Here is a 21,684-nt window from a genome sequence, read left to right on the forward strand (position 1 = left end):
ACTTTAAATTCTATCTTGGAATGTTAATAGAGTGTATTGTTTTTCTATCAACAAAGCAGTCTTGAGATAAATAGGATTTTCCCTGAGAATCTTCTAATTATGAACCTTGGAGAAAAAATTGTTTTTCTATCAACAAAGTAATCTGGAGATAATAGGGGTTATTTTTTTCCTGAGAGTCCTAATTATGAAAAAAAGAGAAAAATTGAAATTAACTGGAAAAAAGACAAAATAAAGTGAAAATGATCATGAAAATTATATGAAAGGCTTTAAAAAGCTGTAGTGCAGGCTAAAAACTAAGGTAGAAAATAAAATTCTTTAAAAATTAGGAATACAGGATTATAAGAATTATAGAATAATAAAAGTTAAGAAATTAAAAGGATGATTAAAATAGGCAAAGAGTAAATGTTGGGTTAAATTTTAATTTGTAAAAGGAAGCAGTGATTTTTTTTTAATTTAAAATGAACAAAAGTAAATTTTATTCTATTAATATATATTTATTGAGCGCCTACTGTGTAATAGGTAATGTAAACTCTTGGTCTTTATATCATATTCCCGTGTTTCTTAGGCATTCAGCAGATAGACATGGGAACCCTACTTACACCCTACTTACGCTACCCTGCTTATACCCCAACTGTAAAATGTCCATGCACACACATGTGCATACACAGTTGTGTATGGGACCAATAGACCACAGGAGAGAAGTCCTTAGGGCTTCTGATTCCACTGCCTGTGCCTCAGATACAGTTCTGATCATTTGCAGGAGGCACTGTCATTTTCACACCTATGAGGCTCCAAGCATTTCAGGTGTAAGCTCTGCTTTTGAATGTAATGAAAAGAGGAATTATATCACAACACTCTTTCTCTTGCTAGCTAACAAGCTCTAAGTTTAGAGTACCATCTTTCACAGGGAAAATAATGTACCACCATACTCCTTCTCTCTACCTTCAGTCTCTAAGATTGGAATTTTTACTGTGTCAGTTATATTTGGCTTTGCTAAATTGTTCATGAAATTCTTTTATGTGAAATCAGTACACAAGTATTTATTGTGCACCTGCATATACCTAGTACCATGCTGTGCATTATTTAGGAAGAAGCCACTGTCATCTCAAATTATATTATGATTAGTCTTTAATAATCTCTTTAACATATTTGTTGAATCAGTAACTAGTTTTCCCTCTTATTATTTAGATGGGAGCGAAAATGTGACAGGATTGGACCTTTCAGATTTTCCAGCATTAGCAGACCGAAACAGAAGGGAAGGAAGTGGTAACCCAACTCCATTAATAAACCCTTTGGCTGGAAGAGCTCCTTATGGTAACTAAGCTTTTTAATGATGGCCAATGGAAACTTTCCATTGCATACACATTACACATATACATGTGCATGTACATTTCCTAGTCAGAGTATTGTAATTTGTCAAGAGTTGATATATCCAAAGTGCTTTTTCTCCCAGAACACCATAATAGCAAAGTTAAATAGGAAAACTTAGTTTGTACAGAAACCCCAAAAGGAAGTCCTCATCAGTATTCAGAAGTTATTTTCTTCTGGTAGTTCTGCCTTAATATACCTTAATAATTATTTTATGATCTGCTTCTCATTAATTCATCACATGTTTTTTAAAGGAAAACATTCCTAGTGATTAATCACTGACCATACAGTAAAGATTTTTCCTGAGTTTCTTAACCTCTACACTATTGACATTTGGGTCAGATAATTCTTTGTAAATGAGGGGCTGTCCTATGCATTATAGAATAGTTAGCAACATCCCTGCCCTCTGCCTACTTCATGCCAGTAGCAACCTCTACCTCTTATCTTTCCCCATTGTGACAACCACAGATGTCTCCATAATTGATACGTTTGTGGGAGAAAAAATTGCCTCATGTTGAGAACTACTGCTCATGGGTCATGTGTAGTGTATGTAGACTCTCAGTCACCAGTAAAGTACCCCGTTTTACTGTATCTAGTAAGAACTTTGACTAATAGAGGTTAAATGACAAGAAGAGAGGGCTTGAAATGTGTACAGTAACAATTTAGACATGAAAATTGTGTGATTGCAGTGTAGCCATAGTCTTTTTATCTTTTACACCTTGTTTTCCTTTTGGGAGAACCTGATAGAGACCAGCAGCAGATAACAGTGAACTTGAATCAATGAACAGTTGAATCAGTTCATCACTGTTATGACTTTTTTTCATTTTCAACCTAGAATGATTTCCATGCCTTCTAGAATGAGTACAAATAACAATATATGAAGAGAAAATTTTATTGTTCATATTCTAAAGTTTCCGAATCACTCTTCCAAAAATAACAAAAAATGATCTGCCCTGAAAGTTAAGTACCTAGCTACTTGATTCTCAGTTCAGACTCTAATGTGTTTAACCTTTCCTCATAGGTCCATTTTTTCATCCCTTTAATCATTCCCGTTGCTCTCCTTGGACCATCTCTAGTTTCTCCATATTGTCCTTGAATTGTGGAGTCCCAAACTGGATATTGTTCTCCAATAAGGGCCTGACTAATGCCAAGTATAGTGGGAGGATTACTTCCCAGTTCTTGCATGTTTTGCATCTATTACATGGAGTCCAAGAAAATCTGAACTAATACGGAGTTGTTTAATAATTGATTGCAATTTGCTCACTCTGTAAGTCACTTTCAGGTAGAATACTGACATGTTCTTTTAAATGTTATTTTGTTCATTTGTATTTAGCAGTTAACTGGTATTTATAATAGCTAGTCAAGTATTTAAATAAAGCAAGTTTTTTTAACGAAAAATGTTAATAATTATTACTAATATCAAATTATGTTTTAAGCATCTGTATAAGACATTAGATTACAATTACAGGATTGCCACTTATTTCCCTTTATTTTATATATTGAGTTATTAGTCAGTATATAAAAATTTAGTTTCTGAATACTAATGTTTTGAAGTATGCTTTCAGGGGAAAATAAAAATTCTTTTAGTATATCATGATGAGGCAAGTTAACTTTTTATAATTTTTAGCAAAATATAAATATCAATTGCAATTCTCTGGATTATTTTCATTACATAGTTGGAATGGTAACAAAACCAGCAAATGAGCAATCCCAGGACTTCTCAATACACAATGAAGATTTTCCAGCCTTACCTGGTTCCAGCTATAAAGATCCAACATCAAGTAATGATGACAGTAAATCTGTAAGTAAACTGAGTATTATGAATGTGAGTGATGTAGTTTCCCTTTCAGATTTCTCTTATATTATAGAATGTGTTAAGGATTTAGTAAATAATATTACAAAATTGTTTTTCTTGAATATTTGTAATCTACGTAACTTCTGAAGAATGTGGAAACCTTTATAACTTAGAAGATAGCCTATTTTTTTCCTATTTCATATAGGTTTGCAAATTTCTGTTGAACTTCTCAGAGTTAATTTAGACTTTTATTGTAGTCCCTGTCAGCTGGATCCCATGAAGTTTGATATTATAGCCTCCTAAGGAGCTGTGTTTTTCTTGAGTAAGTTTTCTCCTTGAAGAATCTTTATACACATTTTTATTCCTGTGTTGATTCAGCCAACTCAGCTTCTTCTTTCTGACTTAACAAATACATTTATTTCTTCCACATTTCACTGAAAATAGCTTTTTTTGTGATGGGAGTTTTTATATTGTTAAAATAATTGATGAAGAATATTGGGTAAGAATTTAAATAAATACCAGTTTTAAAAGTGTGTATGTTCTAACTTATCTTGGAAATTTTCATGGTTATATTTTAGGTATTTAGTTTCACTTCTAAATGAAAGTATTGAAGAGTTACAATTTCAAGTGTATCTGAAAACATAAAGTTCTGAGATAGTTAATATATATTATCTGTGACTGAAAATCTGAGATACAAATGAATATTTTCCCATACATTCCTTGTCCTTTAAATGTTCCAATATATAACCTAGGATTTATTTGTATAGCATGGGGCAGTTGTAGAAATAAAAAAATTTCGTGTAGAACTTGAAAAACAGGTAATAATTTACTACCAATTTTATTATAACAAAGAATAGGTACTGATAATGTGATTTGAAATTTTTACACTTAACAAATTTTAATGTCATGTTTGTTTTTTGTTGTTGTTTTTATGTTAGAATTTGAATACATCTGGCAAGACAACTTCAAGTACAGATGGACCCAAATTTCCTGGAGATAAAAGTTCAACAACACAAAATAATAACCAGCAGAAAAAAGGGATCCAGGTGTTACCTGATGGTGGGACTCCATAAAATATGTCAGTGATATTATAGAATTCATTTTCTTCACTTTTTCATCAAAAATAAAAATGCCTGTTTTCTTCTTATCCAGGTCGGGTTACTAACATTCCTCAAGGGATGGTAACGGACCAATTTGGAATGATTGGCCTGTTAACATTTATCAGGGCAGCAGAGACAGACCCAGGGATGGTACATCTTGCATTAGGAAGTGACTTAACAACATTAGGCCTCAATCTGAACTCTCCTGAGTAAGTGTTTTTTTAATTTCTTTTACATTTATATGTAAAAACTCCTTACAGACTTTCAGTTTTTAATTCCACGTCATCAAATTGTATCATCAGTTGCCACTGATTATTGATTGCTGTTATCTATTGATTCTTGGGTTGTTCCTTCATATTAGTTCCTGTATCACTGTCACTTTATAATATTATTCCACTTATAACTTGGGAGTTTCAATACATATATGATCCTTCCAAATCCTGAAATCTCGGCTCTTTGAATTTTTCTACACCAGAAATCTTACCCTCTATTATACCTCATCTACTCCTCTTTCAGTCATCCTTTTGACTTTGCCATTACTGGTGACTAGTTCCTCTATAATTTTAAGTCTGTGCTCCAATGCCGCTTTCTGTTTTCTATCTCTCTTCCCTTAGTGCTGGCTCCTTTAATCATTTGACTTTATTGGGACTTGGAATCCATTCTTTTACCTCGTCATTGTTCCTCAATATCCCTGTTTCTCTTTCCCTGCAATGAACTAACTTCTTATCCAGTTACATTCTACGGTCAGTCATACTGCTCATCTACATAAACCCTTGGCAGCTTTGGCCCTCTCCTGCTTTGTCGTACTTGTATGGCAAAACCTACAACCCTGATTATATCTCTGCCTATTCTATTTTTTGACTTGTGCTACTGAGCCTGACTAAAGAAAAACACAATTTCATTGCCTGGTTACACTTTAAATTTATGGCCAGAAACCGCAAAAGTAGGACCTTAATTCTGCCAACCATTATCAGAACTGGTATGCCTAGTCCTTTCATTCTTTTTTCTCTCCTGTTCTACACTCACCTATTCAAATTCTGATACTTTGTCCCCTGTTGTTACTCTCTAATGATGACCTTGGTTTTTTTTTGTTTTTTAATTTCTGCTTTCTTAAGAAAGGTGGAAGTAATCAGAAGAGAATGTCAGCGTGGTCCTTTCACCAGCTCTTAACTGTTTACTACCATCCGTATCCCCTTTACTCTTATTTTCCACACATTGTAATGGATCAATTCCCTCAGAATTTTTTTGAGGGATTATTTCTGTCAGAATACAGATATGCTGTTACTTCTCTCATGTTACTTTTGATATTTTTTCTTGATCTGACTAATGCTCCCCCCCCATTTTTATATTTCCCTTTGAAGCAAAATTCTTCAGAAGAGCCATCTCTGTAAATCCCATTTGTCTTTTTCTATTCTCTGTTAAAACCTTTCCAATTAGGATTTTGTTACCAGTACACTAAAACTACTCTTGTTAAGGTCATCAAATGACCATTATGTTATTAAATTCAGTAGTCAATTCTAGGAACTTACCCTTTTTGTCCTGTCAGCAACATATGACATTGTGGAATCATTGCTGCATTGCTTCTCACTATTTAACTGCTACCACCTGGTTTGAATCACTGCCTTTTCTTGCTTGGAATACTCACTCTACTAACCAGTCATTATGTATCTCATTCTCCCTGTGTCCCTTTCTTCTTCCTATAGCAGCTAGGACAATTTCTTTTTGATTAAGGTAACCTTCTGCTCAATACCCAATGAGAGTTTAGTTTCATTATGATTAAAAACCCCAAATCTTTACAGGCCTGATTTGTGTCTGTCTCCAACAGCTTCTTCTTTGTTTACTCTATCCCAGCTTCACCCACCTTCTTGCCATACCTCAGACACGTCAGTCATATCACTGCTTTGGTGACTGCAGCAGTTTGCTTAGATTAGTCTTTGCTAGATAAATAACATGGTTAATTATGTTATGTTCTTTAAATTTTTGTCAAATCTGACCTTGTGAGACCTAATCTCACTACCCTATTTAATTATGCAACTAGTCTCCCCTCCATACCCCTCCTCTAGAGTGGAATATTTATTATGCAAATTGTTTTTGTCTGCCTCCACCAATCCACCATCCTGAACCAGAAAATAAGTTTCATTTTGTCAGTGATCTTTGCTTTGGTCACTGATGTATCCCAAGTACCTATAATGGTTCCAGGCATATAATATGCACTCAGCAAATACTTGATGAATTTGAACTTTTGCATTTAATAAGTACTAATTTTTTTCTGTCCATATAAATGGGAAAGTAATTTTACTTGGGGACAAGGTATTAATGAAATTGATGCAGAGATGTAGAGATTTATAGGTACCCATAGAAACAGGGGTGGACAAAAGTAGGTTTACAGTTCTTCCTATGGGAAAAAACAATAAGGGTATTGTTATTACATTAGCTTTATTAATTTAAAAGAATGTCACAATACAACTGTAAACCTACTTTTGCCCTTCCTTGTATATATTGTGTAAAGCTCGGGTTTAGTTTGTTGTGTATATAAGTCATAGTAAACCCAAGAAAGGAAATTAGAAGTAAAAAGTTACTGGTTTTGAAGTTACTGTTTTTCCTGATTTCCTGAACTAAAATTAGAAATCTTTTTTTCTGCCCTGGATTTCAGAGTGTTTTTTTTCCCCCCCTTTATTCAGAAATCTCTACCCCAAATTTGCATCACCCTGGGCATCTTCACCTTGTCGACCTCAAGACATAGGTAGGAGACTATATTTGTGTTCAGACCTTTTGAAAATATATTTGTAACTGAGATTCAGTTAATAAGGCTTTTTTTATTTTATTATCTAGACTTCCATGTTCCATCTGAGTACTTAACGAACATTCACATTAGGGATAAGGTGAGTGTAGTTTATTATTCTACTCAGTCAGCATGAATTTATTTTTCAGGCTCTGTTTTTCAGTTTAGACAGTATAATATTTTGAAATAATTAGCAGTGGTCTCAGGGGTATGCTTTTGTAAGTTTATTCAGTTATACATAACAATTTTATTTCTATATTTGTTAGTACTCTTCAATGTTTTAATGAGATTCTAGTTTATATTTTCTAAATATTTTAAAAAGAAAACAATGTTAGGACTGATAAAATATTTCTTGCAGTTATTAATAACAGGGTGCAACTATAACCATAGTTGATGGGAATAAAGTAACTTGGAAAACTTAAGTGAAGTATTTTTTTTACAAATATTACAGATACAGTGTTTTTAATGGAACCATGTGTTATAATATTTAAAAACTGTTTATGACTTTTGGCTTTCTTCTGTACATTTTTCTGTTTTTGAATATCTAAAATTTTAGTTATAAAGTAACTATTAACAGCTCGTAGCTTTAATCTTCATTTTTTTCTAATTAAAGGAATAAAGTAGTAAATGCTTATTACTTCAGGGAGTATAAGTAAGACCATGTTTTTGTTAGAAATGCTATCTAGATTTTGGCCTTGTGAAAGGATTTAATGTATTAAAATCAAATATTTGTGTTATTCACATGTGCATAAATGTCTGACTGACAATGTTCTGCATCTCTACCATGTAGTAGTGTAGTCAAATTGATGTTGATGTGTAGATCAGCAATTAAAGATCTATTTCTCAACATGTCTTAATTTGAATAGGTGAAAGATAAATATGAGATAGAGCCCACTTTTTATTTTTGGGTTGTGTGATTTCCTGTCATTTCCACTATAGGGCAAGTGTTCCAGAACCATTTCTGATGTTTGGAGAGAAAAAATAGATTCAGAGAATGTGTAACAGTTAAATAAACATTTAGATACAGGATTAAGTAAAGAGATAAAAGTATTTACATTTTGGTGAGAATTTAATGTATTAATGTGAGAATTTGAGACTATTGAACTCACTTGTGCTTTATAATTCGATAAGTAATTATCATGCTTGTACTTTGTGGAGGGACATGTAAAGCAGCCATTTTTAGTAATCCATTTAAACAAAATAAAGAGCAGTCTCTTTATGAAATTTGTACTTACTAACATGAATGATTTGCCAAAAATATATAACCAGCTGATTTGTGAATCACTGTCAGATATAGAGTCAGTAACATTTCCTGTAAGTCTTCTGTGTATCAGACATTACAAGGTGTGTTCACTTACAGTCACTAATTTGATTTCATTTTCATTCTCAGTAACCTTATAAATGAAGTTTAGAGGCATAAATAACTTAGACATGGTATATTAGTAAGTAATGGAACTGGGCCTTGAATATAAGTCCTGCATCTTGGAGCACAATGTTTCACTATCACTCTCATATTGGGTAATAAATATCTCAAGTAAGATGTTCTGCATTTGAACTTGCTTGAAAGTTTTTATTTAGTTTTTTTCCCCTATTACCACATAAAATAGATATACCAGAAAAAAATGGTTAAATAATTTCAGTCATTTCAGTGATGAAATTACCTTAAATGATGAAATTCCCTTTTAGAATTATAATTACTTGTTTAATCATGTAATAACAGTTACCTGCTATAAAGTTTCTGTTTCTCTTTCTATTTTTACTTTAGTGGTAGCAATTATATGTTAGTATTTTCATACTTGTTTTACATTTCAGAATAATTTATTTTTCTTTTCCAGCTGGCTGCAATAAAACTTGGCCGATATGGAGAAGACCTTCTCTTCTATCTCTATTACATGAATGGAGGAGATGTATTACAACTTTTAGCTGCAGTAGAGCTGTATGTTCAAAGTATTTTTAGACACTTTTATGTTATAGTGGATCTTGTTTATTCTGAAAGCTACTTTCTTTAAAAAAAAACCGCTGATGGCTATAATTTTCATCTTTTATTTTTAAATTGGAAATATTTATCAAGAAATTTAAGATATTTTTACATTTAGTAAAATAAAATTAATTTAGATTGAAACCTTAAATAACCATGGCTTCATAATCACTGTATACATAAAAGAAGAATTTTAAACTTAACCCTAAATTTGTAAGAAGACAGAATCAACTTGAATCATGGATTTGATGAATCTAATTTTTATAAATATGTCAAGTATAAGACATGATTCATAACTATGGCTTATCTTGCTCCTTGTGGAAAGTATGCTAATGACAGTGAATTTCAAAATTTAATAAACATCTGTTAATTATTATATGGGCAGTTCACTGTATATCTGTATACGTTCTCAGGACCCTGCTGGCCAATTTAAATTAGTGTTTAGAAGCTAATTTAAACACTTCTAATTTAAACACATCCATTGCATGCGTTTTTTTCCTGATGTCCTAAGAATAAAAATATTGTGTCATTTCTCATATGTCCAATTGGTAACATACCTTATTACCAATAGACTATTCTACTAATTGTGTTTACTTGTAGAGTGAGTTGCTAAAAATTTCTGGTGTTAGGATTAGGAGACCTTTCTACATATTTAAATATTTTTATAGTATTCCTTATACTATTTCTATAACTGGCCTTGGATCAGATATTCAAATATTTAAATTCTCTGTGTTCATAATAAGTTGTTTTTTATTTTTCAGTTGAAAATTTGTTTTTTCTCATGTTCTTTTTACAATTTTGTAAGGTAGTAACTGCTACCTATTTTTAATTTACTTATAATAAATTTATTCATCTATCCATCACTGGCAGTTTGGTCTCATACCTTATTTATACAATCTAAAAATTGCCTCATGGTATCGGTATGAAGGTATATGTTTACATGGAGGTTTTGTGTGATTTAAATAGTTAATTCAAGTAGATACTGTATTTAATTCAATACAAAGTAATGTGACTAGTTGGGGCTTTGTTTGTTTTAATAGATATCTCATTTTCTATTGATTATGAAGGACAACAAGAAAGAAGTAAAGTTTTTGGAACACAGTGTACCTTTATTTGGTCTCCCTACATTTTTACCACATCATTGCTCATAGGGATAGGGCTTTTAAGATCTTGTTCTGTTTACATAAAAAATTTCTTAAGTAAAGGTGTGTGTATTAATTAAAGTGGGTTTTAGACAAGTTAAGAAATTATTTTCCTATATTTATTTCACTAGGGTTGTATTTAATAACAATAAAAGTCAGGATGAAGAAGCATTTATATCCATGTGTTTTATGTGTAATTATTATCTGAGAAAAGTTTTATAAAATGTGAGGGTACAGGAAAAAATTAATTTTTCTTTTTCTCTTAAAAATTGAAGTTTTAACCGTGATTGGAGATACCACAAAGAAGAACGAGTATGGATTACCAGGGCACCAGGCATGGAGCCAACAATGAAAACCAATACATACGAGAGGGGAACTTACTACTTCTTTGACTGTCTTAACTGGAGGAAAGTAGCTAAGGTATATTTTTTTCCATGTGCAAATGTGTAAATCTGGATTTTAAAAAGAAGTGACCTCTTTTATCTCTTTATGTACCAATGCATTCATTCAGATAATGTGCCATATATTTGCTCAGTCTTTTGTCTCTGCCTCCTTAGCTTGATTTAACTCTAGGAGAGTATGCAGAAACAGTTCATGTTATCCTCAGAAAAATGATTGACTTGGAAAGAAATTTTCTAATTTTTCAAAAGCTTTGGTAACATTTTAAATATTTTTGTTTCTACTCAGTTGTAAAATAAAGATACCCATGTATAATCCCAGACATGTCTTACATTATTATTACTTTCAATTAAGCAAGTATGAGATGTTCCTAAAATCAGTATATAAGCAGATATAGGCTATTTTTAAGTTTTATTTATTTTTTTTTGTTTTACATTTTGTAAATGAATATATTACTTTATAATTGAATTTATTGGGGTGATATTAATAAAATTGTATAGGTTTTAGGGATATAATTCTATAATACATCATATATATTGTGTGTTTGCAGATAATAGGCTTTTTAAAACAGTTGCACTCATTGAAGAAAAGATGCCTGAGTTTTGAAATAGAAGAAAAATATTTCTTGACAGTTCAGTGGATGATTTTATAGTTGTTGATTTGGGGCTTTTTTTTCCCTCTTAAGTCAGCTTTAGTAAACTGATTAAAAAAAAAGGTAAAACATTGTAAAAGGACAGTGTAAAATGCTTATCACAGATATTTATCACAAAAAAGTTTCTAATATTTCATATAAAATTGAAAAATAGAAGAGATTACAATTTTTTAATTATTATTTTTGGGCATTTCTCAGTGGTAGATGTCATTACATTTCACATCAAGTCCATATACTACTGTACACTGTATTTGAGTTATTTCAGCAAATCTATTATGCGTATCTTGATTTCAAAAGGTAGGTCCATGCCCTCACCATTTAGTTAAGTAGAAATAATTCTGTTCATTACAAATAGTACATGAGACATCGTGTATGTTACCTGTTCTTTAAGAAATATAGTGTAATAGAAAGCCATAGTCTTTTTGTGTCATGGGTTTGAATTTAACTCCTGTTTCTATTATTTATATTTTCACCTTGTGCAAGTTTCCTTATCTTTTAAATCGAAATACTTGCTTCTGTATTGTCATGAAATTTAAATGAGATTAAAGTCATTCACATTTGTACTAGTTACAGTGCTTGGCAAATATTAGGTACTTGATATATGAGAGTAATTGTAGTTTGTTGCTGCTGTTTCAAATCATTATTGTTGTTACAGCTTATTACTCTTTTTCTAAAGATGGAAAAATTGTAATTGATTGTTGTTAAGTCAGTGGTTCTGAAATTTTACCTTACATCAGAATTACCTGGAAACCTTTATACAAATTACTTGGCCATACCTCTGTTGTTTCTGATTAAATAAGTCTGTAATGGGACCTGAGAATTTGCATTTCTAACAAGTTTCCAGGTAATGCCAGTGATGATAACTGGTCCTAGTTGGGAGCCATACTTCAAGAAACTTGAAGTTTAATTGATTCTACAAGAGAGAAAAAGTATCCTTAGAGGAAGAAAAACGCTATTGGGAAGTAACTGAAGTTTTTTTCATTCATTTGATATATTTTGTTCAATATCATTGCAAATTATTCCAAATTTAGTATATGCAAAAAGGGATGGATGTTTGTAAAGGAGACATAGTTTTAGATAAATTTTAGTTTAATGTATGTAAAGATACCAACTTACACAAAAATCAGCTTTTTTAAAATTAGAACTAAGTTCTCCCCATAAAGTCAAATATTCAGAAACCAACCTACACATTTATAGGGCCCTTCCTTTATTCTCTCTCAAAAGCAATTCCCTAGTCAGGTAAATGTCATTTTAAAGAGAGAGAGAGAGAGTGTGTGTGTGTGCGCGCGTGTGCAACACACACAAAAATAATTTTACCTAATTTTATTTCATCTCTCCAGTATAGCTGAGGTTTTATTTTAACCTGTACCTTTACAGTTGTTAGCAATGAAGTAAGAAAATGAAATTTGGGAAATATCATTAAACTATTTCCTAAGTAATCTCTGGAGGTAATTGCTGGACACTTGCACTCATATTCTTAAAATTATTTTTATAATGATGAAAGCAAGCAGAATAATTGGTTTCCATCAAATAGTAATACAGATTCATAAACTTAAAGCTTTTACGTTGTATTCACAGAATAAACTTTTTATACTGACACTTTTATTACGGCTGTTTTCAATGTTTTTCTAGAAACTGGATTAGGAACTAAGAAATTTTATTTTATTTATAGTATTATTAATATATTTCATTATACTACAGAAAATCCATTAAAATGCCATGTCCCAAACTAATTTCAAAGTCCTCATCTGTAAAGTAGGTTTGGCTTACAGGTAAAGAACAGGCATTAAATGGCTGCAACTAACTTGTTTTAAGAAGCCTGCCGTATGAATTACTATTATAAATAAAGCTTGATGTTACCATGGTATCATGAGAAGTAGTTGTTGGACCATAATCAGGTCCCTGTTCAGAATATCTTGTATTTGAGGTTCTTCTTTTCTCTTTTGCAAATCACTGAGTATTTTTAGAGAGATGAAGAGTTGTAAAATTAAGTGAGGGATTAGATGACTTACATCAGAAGTATTTCTTATCCCCTAAAAATTCCGACTCTGAATTCTAGGATGCGACCCATTATTTATTTAAAGAATTTGCTATATGTCTAGAGTATATGTACAGAAAAATTTTGTCACTGTGCCTGCTTATTCTCCCCTTTTTCATATTTTTTGACTTGTCAGTAGGGAATGTGGTCTGTCCTTGTGAATTGGCTGGAATTAGTATCCCACTAATTTAAAATTTGTAGTAATTTAGATGGTATATGTAATCTTTTTCAAATTTTTAATTTTTAATTGACTTTAGAGAGAGAGAAACATTGATTTGTTGTTCCACTTATTTATGCATTCATTGATTGCTTCTTTTATGTGCCCTGATCTGGGATCGAACCTGCAGCTGTGGCATATTGGGACAGTGCTCCAACCAGCTGAGCTACCTGGCCAGGGCTGATAATGTATATAATCTTAATGAGTAAAAATTTTTAAATAATTTCATCCATGGAGAATTTTTAGGTGGTGGAGGCTTCCCAATTATCAATAGCTTCCTCAAACTAAAGACTTACAAGTTTAAGTATTCTTTCTGCCTGACTTCACCTTTTAGGTTCAACACTGAATAGGATTTTCAATGCCTAGGATTTTTTATCATTTCATACCCTGATATAAATGTGGGTTTTTCCCCCCATTAACTGTACTGGTCTGGTACACTTTAGTGCTTTTTTTTCCAAAATAAAAAATTTCTAATAACTGGATTTAAGATAGTGCTACTTTCTAAAGTTTAATGAAGATTGATCATAATTAAGAAAAGGCTGGTGTTTTTGAGGATTTTAGAAAACATTCCTGTAATTTATGTTTTCCTGTGAAATTTGATCAGTGATAACTTGATCACCTGAGTCAAGGGCATATATTCCAATTCTGCTTCATAGTAACCTTTTGAGAATATGTAACTTAATTATATTAATAGAAAAACTAAGACTTATTTTTTAACAAGTACGTAGAATTCTTTCTGCCCTTTTAAATCATTATATTGTAATCCAAAAATCTTTTCCCCACTCTGATAAGTGTGGTTCACTCTGTTGAAGCTTTGTCCCATAAGCCAAAAGATTTGTTTTGGGGGTTCCATTACCAGTCAGTGCATATACCTAGGTTGCAGGTTCAGTTCCTGTTTAGGGTGCATATGGAAGACAACCACGTGATGCTTCTCTCTCATATTGATGTTTCTTTCCGTCTCTCCCTTCCTCTGTCTATAAAATTAGTAAGCATTTAAAAAATCTTTTTTTTCATTGAAGCATATATATACATAGATCTTCTAATACTTATCTTGTAATACTTCAAAAATTAAATGTTCTGTTCCTAAGAGCATTGAAGAAATCTGGTGTTTATTAATTCATCAGCCATTAATGACACACCTGCTAGGGGTTTGGTACCTATTCTAGACAGTAGGTAATGGTACACAAAATAAGATACCCTTCTTGCCCCTACAGATTATAATTATAAAAGGTATTACATATGTGTTGTGTGTATAACATAAACATGTAAAAGAGATGTAAACAACCATCAAAGTTAGGGAACAAAGAGATACCAATGTATTTTAAGCTTTATGTATTTTAAGAATAAAAGTACATAGAAAAAAAAGGATTTTAAAAATGGAAGACAAAATTTGACCTATTTAATTCCTAAATCTGATATATAAGCTCTTTGAGACTTTCTTAATTATCATACAAAAATATTTATGTTTCTTAGGTTTAAACTGATCTCTTTATTTTAACACATAGGGAAATATATGTTCATTGATGAAGTTATTGTAGCTTAAATTCTAGTAATTGTAGTTCACCAATATACAATGACAAGGACAGAATAATTGAACAGAATTTTAATTTTTATACCTTAGGTAGTAGATTGAATGTTATGATTGGTCACAGTTACAAATAGACTTTTTATCCTATAACTACACTTAATGTAAAGCTAAAATGTTAATTTTCATTTCTAAAGAATGATAGATACAACAAGATACTTTCTTCCTTAACTTGGCACTACATTTCTTTAAAGCCTGGACAGGTAGGAAGAGAGTGGTGTTTCCATAGTGCATTGGGGGGAGCTGTGGTGATTATGATGGTTTGTGATTCTGGCATTTGCTAGTTTTTACTGATAAGCAAATAATCACTGCTTTAGTTACTCAACCAACCCTGTAAAATAACACCTTTTTAGATAAGTCATCACAGGCACTTTCTTTTTTTTAATATATATTTTATTGATTATTCCATTACAGTTGTTCTATTTCCCCCCTTCATTCCCCACCGCCCTGCATGCCCCTCCCCCACCCCCCCTTTACTTTATGACCACGTGTCTCAAGTTCTTTAGATTCTATATTTCCCACACTATTCTTGCCCTCCCCCCTATCTATTTTCTGCCAACTGTCTATGCTACTTATTTTCTGTACCTTCTCCCCCCTTCTCCTTCTCCCACTCCCCTGATGCTACCCCTCCATGTGATCTTCATTTCTATGGTTCTGCTCCTGATCTAGCTGTCCTCTTAGTTTGCTTTTGTTTTAGGTGTGGTTGTTAGTAACTGTGAGTTTGCTGTCCTTTCACTGTTCATATTTTTTATCTCCTTTTTCTTAGATAAGTCCCTTTAACATTTCATATGATAAGGGCTTGGTGATGATGAACTCCTTGAATTTGATCTTATCTGAGAAGCACTTTATCTGCCCTTCCATTCTAAATGAAAGCTTTGCTGGATAGAGCAATCTTGGTTGTAGGTCTTTGGATTTCATGACTTGGAATACTGCTTTCCAGCCCCTTCTTGCCTGTAAGGTCTCTTTTGAGAAATCCACTGACAGTCTGATGGGAACTCCTTTGTAGGTGACTGTCCCCTTATCTCTTGCTGTTTCTAGGATTCTCTCCTTCATTTTAATCTTGGCTAATGTAATTATGATGTGCCTTGGTGTGTTCCTTCTTGGGTCCAACTTCTTTGGGACTCTCTGAGCTTCCTGCATTTCCTAGAAGTCTATTTCCTTTGCCCAGTTAGGGAAGTTCTCTTTTATTATTTGTTCAAATAAGATTTCCACTTGCTCTTTCTCTTCCCCTTCTGGTACCTCTATAATTTCTGTTGGAGTGTTTAAAGATGTCTTGGAGGTTCCTTAGCCTCTCCTCATTTTTTTTGAAATCTTGTTTTCTCATATTTTTCTGTTTGGTCATTTTTTTCTTCCTTCTGGTCCACTCCCTTGATTTGAGTTCCAGTTTTTTTCCCATCACTATTGCTTTCCTGTGCATTTCCCTTCGTTTCAATTAGTTTAGCCTTCATATGTTCTTCTAATTTGTGGCTAAAATCAATCAGTTCTGTGAGCGTCCTGATCACCAGTGTTTTGAACTGTGCCTCTCATAGGTTGGCATTTTATTGTTCGCTTAGATTTATGGGCTCTGGGACTCTGAGTTCTTCTTGATCTGTTGTTTTGATCTGTTCTCTGATGTTTTGATCTGTTCGCACCTGTTACGTATGAGGAGCGAAGCCTTAAGTGTTCACTGGGGCGGGGCCACCCAGGTCACTGGGTTGTGACGTTCTATGTGGGGGCGGGGTCAATAGCGGTCTCCTCTGCTGCTTTCCACTGGGGCCTGCGTGGTCTGTCTCACTGCTAGCTCCTTTGCCTGGTTTATCTGCACGCGAATGTGTGACCGAGATCAGCCTGCCGCCCTGTGCCCTCAGTGGGTCCACCCACTGCTACTCCACACCTGGGATGCATCCTCGGCTGCCTGCATGCCTGGGTCAGTCCGGTGGATGTTTCCTACCGGACCCAGCTCTGCTGCTGCCTCTGCCCCTCTTACCGGTCTTGCTGAAGGGTTTGTTGTTTTTGGACTTAAGTATAGTTCAATTTCCTGTGGTTTGGCTGCATTTTTGTTGCTAAAACTGTTTTTAAACTTGGTTGTGCGAGAAGGCAGAGTGTTTCCACCTATGCCTCCATCTTGGCGGAAGTCCCCAGGCACCTTCTTTATAAATATCAGTGAACTGAATTTTTTCCACATTTTTTCAGAATAAGGGGATGTAATAAAGTGATTATAGTTTGGCTATTGGGCTACAAATATTAAAAATAATGTGTTGTACTTGAAAAGTTACAGACTTTGGTGTTACATGGGTCTGAATTCTAATCCTAGACCTGATACTCACTGAATGACTTGGGTTAGTAACTTGTGAGCTTCATTTTCCTCAGGTGCACAATGAAGGGTAATGACACCAACAGTGTTGTCATGAGTTAGAGTAAAATCAGCTGTGTCTTTAGTTTTGACAAATAATAGGCTTTCAGTAAGTTACACCTGCTATTTTTGTAATTGTTCATGTAACTCCTTGAATTTTAAATACTTGGTTTGGTATCTCAAAATTTAATCATATCCTAGGTTTTCATTTTAAATTATTTGTGAAATTTCCCCTTAATAATGGAAACATTCATTATGGAATCAGTTCAGAACAAAATAGATGAGGAAAAATATGGTGACCCGTAGCACTAACGTTACTTAATTGGCTTTCTTTGATACATATTAAGGTTCGTAATTTTTTAAATGGGATTGGTTGAGTTTGTGCTCATTGAATTCAGGTTGTAGAAGTAGTGATTTTTATCTAGAACCTCTTGCTCTTTGGCTTTGCAAAGGTATGTCTTTTAATATACAAAATTATATTCTGTATCTCTTTTGATCTTGAGGAAGTATGAAAAATGGCTTCAAAATTCTTAAATGATAAAATTCATGAGGTTAATGTAGTATTTTGAAAACTTTATTGAAATGGACTATGCAATTCGCTGTCAGATGTGCTGCCTACATCCACCATTGTCTAGTTTTGGATAGCAGTTGCATCTTTTCAGGGTTTTGGGTTCGTGAAATGGGAAATCTAAAGACATGTGAGTTTTAATATCATTGTTTTCCTGAAATTTTAAGGAGGTTAGAAGAACTTTGTATTTTTTAATAAGACAAATTGGAAAATTACTTTTCAGCTTTTCATGAAAAAATTAATCTTTAGGTTTTTATAGTTTGTTGAAGGAAGCTTTACTTTGAAATATTCTATAATTTGCCCTGGCTGGTGTAGCTCAGTGGATTGAGCACGGGCCTGCAAACCAAAGGATTGCAGTTAGATTCCCAGTCAGGGCACATGCCTGGGTTGCAGGCCAGTTCCCAGCAGGGGACGCATGACAGGCAACTATACATTAGTATTTCCCTCTCTCCTTCCTTTCCCCTTTAAAAGATAAATGAGTAAAATCTTTAAAAAATTCTGTAATTTTCAGTGGTTTCCATTAGGTATATAGTGATTGTCCTGTTAAGTTTCTATTCTACAAAAAATGCATAGAATTTGTTCCATAAAATATTCATTAGATGTCTCGGACTGTTATCCAGAAAGTCTCTTATTTTGTATTTATCAAGTAGAAACTACAGCACATTATTTTTATTTAAGCTTTTACTTAAGGGAAAATGTTGATATATCTGTATCTGTGATCACTCTCATAGATGCAGTTATTTTGTTTATATAGTAATACATGTTTTGACAAAACTTTGAGAACAAAGGGAAGAGAAGTCATCTAAATTTTTAAATTTGGTTTTATAGGAGTTCCATCTGGAATATGACAAGTTAGAAGAACGGCCTCACCTGCCATCCACCTTCAACTACAACCCTGCTCAGCAAGCCTTCTAAAAAAAAAAAAAAAGACTTCCCTTTTCTTGGGGTATGGCTGTCTCAGCACAATACTCAACATAACTGCAGAACTGATGTGGCTCAGGCACCCTGGTTTTAATTCCTTGAGGATCTGGCAATTGGCTTATGCAAACGGTCACCATTTGAGATCCTGCCTTACTAATTATGTGCTGCCCAACAACTAAATTTGTAATTTTTTTTTCTCTAGTTTGAGCAGGGTCTGGATTTTTTTTCATTTATTTTCTTTTTTGCCAGCAGACAGACTTGGGTCTATAAAGACAAGCAAATACACTGACAGAGGTTTACCATTCAGTTTCTAAAATGTAAAAAAGAAAACCCACAAAAGACTCAACAGAATTAGACCACAAAATTTACATTGTTCATTGTAGCACTATTGGTAATAAAATAACAAATGTTTGTGCATTTTTATGTGAAGATCCTTCTCGTATTTCATTTGGAAAGATGAGCAAGGTCTGCTTTCCTTGTTTTACTTCCCCTCCTGTTTTTGAAAGGCAGTTTCGCCAACCTTAATGCAAGAATATCTGACTGTCCTAGGAGAAAGATATTGCCACAATCTCTGGATGGTTTCCAGGGTTGTGTTATTACTGAGCTTCATCTTTCCAGAATGAGCAAAACACTGTCCAGTCTTTGTTACGATTTTGTAATAAATGTGTACATTTTTTTTAAATTTTTGGACATCACATGAATAAAGGTATGTATGTACGAATGTGTATATATTATATATATGACATCTATTTTGGAAAATGTTTGCCCTGCTGTACCTCATTTTTAGGAGGTGTGCATGGATGCAATATATGAAAATGGGACATTCTGGAACTGCTGGTCAGGGGACTTTGTCGCCCTGTGCACTAAAGGGCCAGATTTTCAGCAGCCAAGGACATCCATACCCAAGTGAATGTGATGGGACTTAAAGAAGTGAACTGAGACAATTCACTCTGGCTGTTTGAACAGCAGCGTTTCATAGGAAGAGAAAAAAAGATCAATCTTGTATTTTCTGACCACATAAAGGCTTCTTCTCTTTGTAATAAAGTAGAAAAGCTCTCCTCACGGCAGTGTTGGCTTTGATTTCAAACTGTGAAATTATTTCTTCAACATGTGAAAGATGGAGGGGGGAAATACCTGGAGTTTTACAAATATCAAAATGAATGGTGTGACTAAACAATTTAAAATGTGGTTTTCTTTCAGCTTTCAACAAGTAGTTTAATGAAACCATATATCATTTCACTTATAGGTTAAAATGTAGACATTCTTAGTATTAACCAAGTTCAAAACAGAAAACTATTAAGTAGAGTATAACACTATCAGAAATAAAACTTTCTGATTACTCTTGGGACCCAGTCAGAATACTTCTGTGTGGAATTTGTGAGAAGTTTCTTGATAGACCTTTGATATTTATGAAGTAATACTCAAATTCAGGTGAGCCAAAAGCCGTGGCAGGGCAGACTTTATCTTCAGTTTGCTGACCCGGGTATTTCACATTTACAAGATGATGGATTCTTTTCCATCTAAAGACAAGCACTGTATTTAAAAATGTCTGAAGACTGAAGCTATGAAAGCAGAACTAAAAAATAGTAAAAAGGGGGAAGCATGTGAGTTTGATTTTTTTAATTTTTATTTTTTAAACTTTTTCTATAAAGAGTGAAAGTTTGTTGACATTGACCAAATAATGTTTGAAAATGAAACATTTATGACATTGCTAAGTTTGTGTATCAGGAATATAAAACAAGATTTACCTTTTTCTATGTATTTTGAAATATGAGGAGCTGACACAAAAATAACAGGATTTTTTAACCTTTCAGATTTAAACCAAATCATCTCTTCTATAGGAAAGAGGGCATTTATAACATTGTAATTTTATTGTTTTGAAAAAAACCTTCACAGAATATACACCATATTTGACACAAACCAGTGTCAAATCCTAGAAATCACCATCTTTAAAAAGAATTAACATTTTTCCACAATAAATTTACTGTTTAAAATGTAACTTTTCCGCCCTGGCTGGTGTAGCTCAGTGGATTGAGTGCGGGCCTGTGAACCAGACAATCTCGGTTCAATTCCCAGTCAGGGCACATGCCTGGGTTGCAGGCCAGTTCCCTGCAGGCCAGTACCCAGCAGGGGATGCACAAAAGGCAACCATACATTGATGTTTCTCTCCCTCTCTCCTTCCCTTCCCCTCTAAAGATAAATAAATAAAATATTTTTTAAAAATGTAACTTTTCCTACATAACCATGAGAGGTAGGAGAAAAAAGTAGAGGGGGATCTTTATTCTTATGAGTACAAACATAACAATATAAAATGTCGCCATAATCATGATTGGTACTGTGTGATGATTCAGGAAATCAAAATACCTAATATCAAACGGTTTGTTCCCTTGGCTTGAATTAATTGGCATATACAAATTTTAAGAGCACCTTTTTTGGTTTTCTGAGTTCCTTTTACCCTGAATCATTAATATGAGAAAACTCTTGCATGTAAACCAACTTTTTATAACTTGCTTATATCAGAAATTACCATGCTTTTGACTTTTTTCCCTATATAACTAGTGACATAAGTGTGTACATTATGTTAAATAATTTTTGTGACTATATTGTAATTGGATTTCTGGAACCACAAGCTATTTAGTTGCAAAGGGAAATCCTTTCAGTTGCTTAGTTTCAAATATATATTCTATGCTTCTTGTGGTGTTACTGTAATTAATATGAAAAAACTCCATTTCAGGGATCCTTCACATATAATTTTCTTTTGATACAACATTTTAATTAAGAACTGAAAGTTTATTTAAATTTTTTAC

The 21,684-nt window shown here is 33.2% G+C and overlaps 1 protein-coding gene across 3 annotated transcripts in view; it reads left to right on the forward strand.

Moving 5' to 3' along the window:
* CNOT2 (CCR4-NOT transcription complex subunit 2) overlaps positions 1 to 19,939 on the forward strand; it is a 113,167-nt gene extending 93,228 nt beyond the window's left edge. For all 3 annotated transcript variants that reach the window (XM_037132148.2, XM_037132147.2, XM_037132149.2), the window contains 9 exons: positions 1,189 to 1,314; positions 3,045 to 3,169; positions 4,102 to 4,222; positions 4,316 to 4,472; positions 6,945 to 7,006; positions 7,096 to 7,145; positions 8,881 to 8,981; positions 10,441 to 10,585; positions 18,785 to 19,939. In XM_037132148.2, coding sequence (XP_036988043.1) covers positions 1,189 to 1,314; positions 3,045 to 3,169; positions 4,102 to 4,222; positions 4,316 to 4,472; positions 6,945 to 7,006; positions 7,096 to 7,145; positions 8,881 to 8,981; positions 10,441 to 10,585; positions 18,785 to 18,871 — 974 coding nt within the window. In that variant the 3' untranslated portion in view covers positions 18,872 to 19,939. The remainder of the gene's footprint in view (positions 1 to 1,188; positions 1,315 to 3,044; positions 3,170 to 4,101; positions 4,223 to 4,315; positions 4,473 to 6,944; positions 7,007 to 7,095; positions 7,146 to 8,880; positions 8,982 to 10,440; positions 10,586 to 18,784) is intronic.
* Positions 19,940 to 21,684: the final 1,745 nt, after the last annotated feature.

Source organism: Artibeus jamaicensis, unplaced genomic scaffold (genome assembly GCF_021234435.1).
Source record: "Artibeus jamaicensis isolate MK-2021 breed Jamaican fruit bat unplaced genomic scaffold, CSHL_Jam_final contig_233, whole genome shotgun sequence".
NCBI lineage: Eukaryota > Metazoa > Chordata > Mammalia > Chiroptera > Phyllostomidae > Artibeus > Artibeus jamaicensis.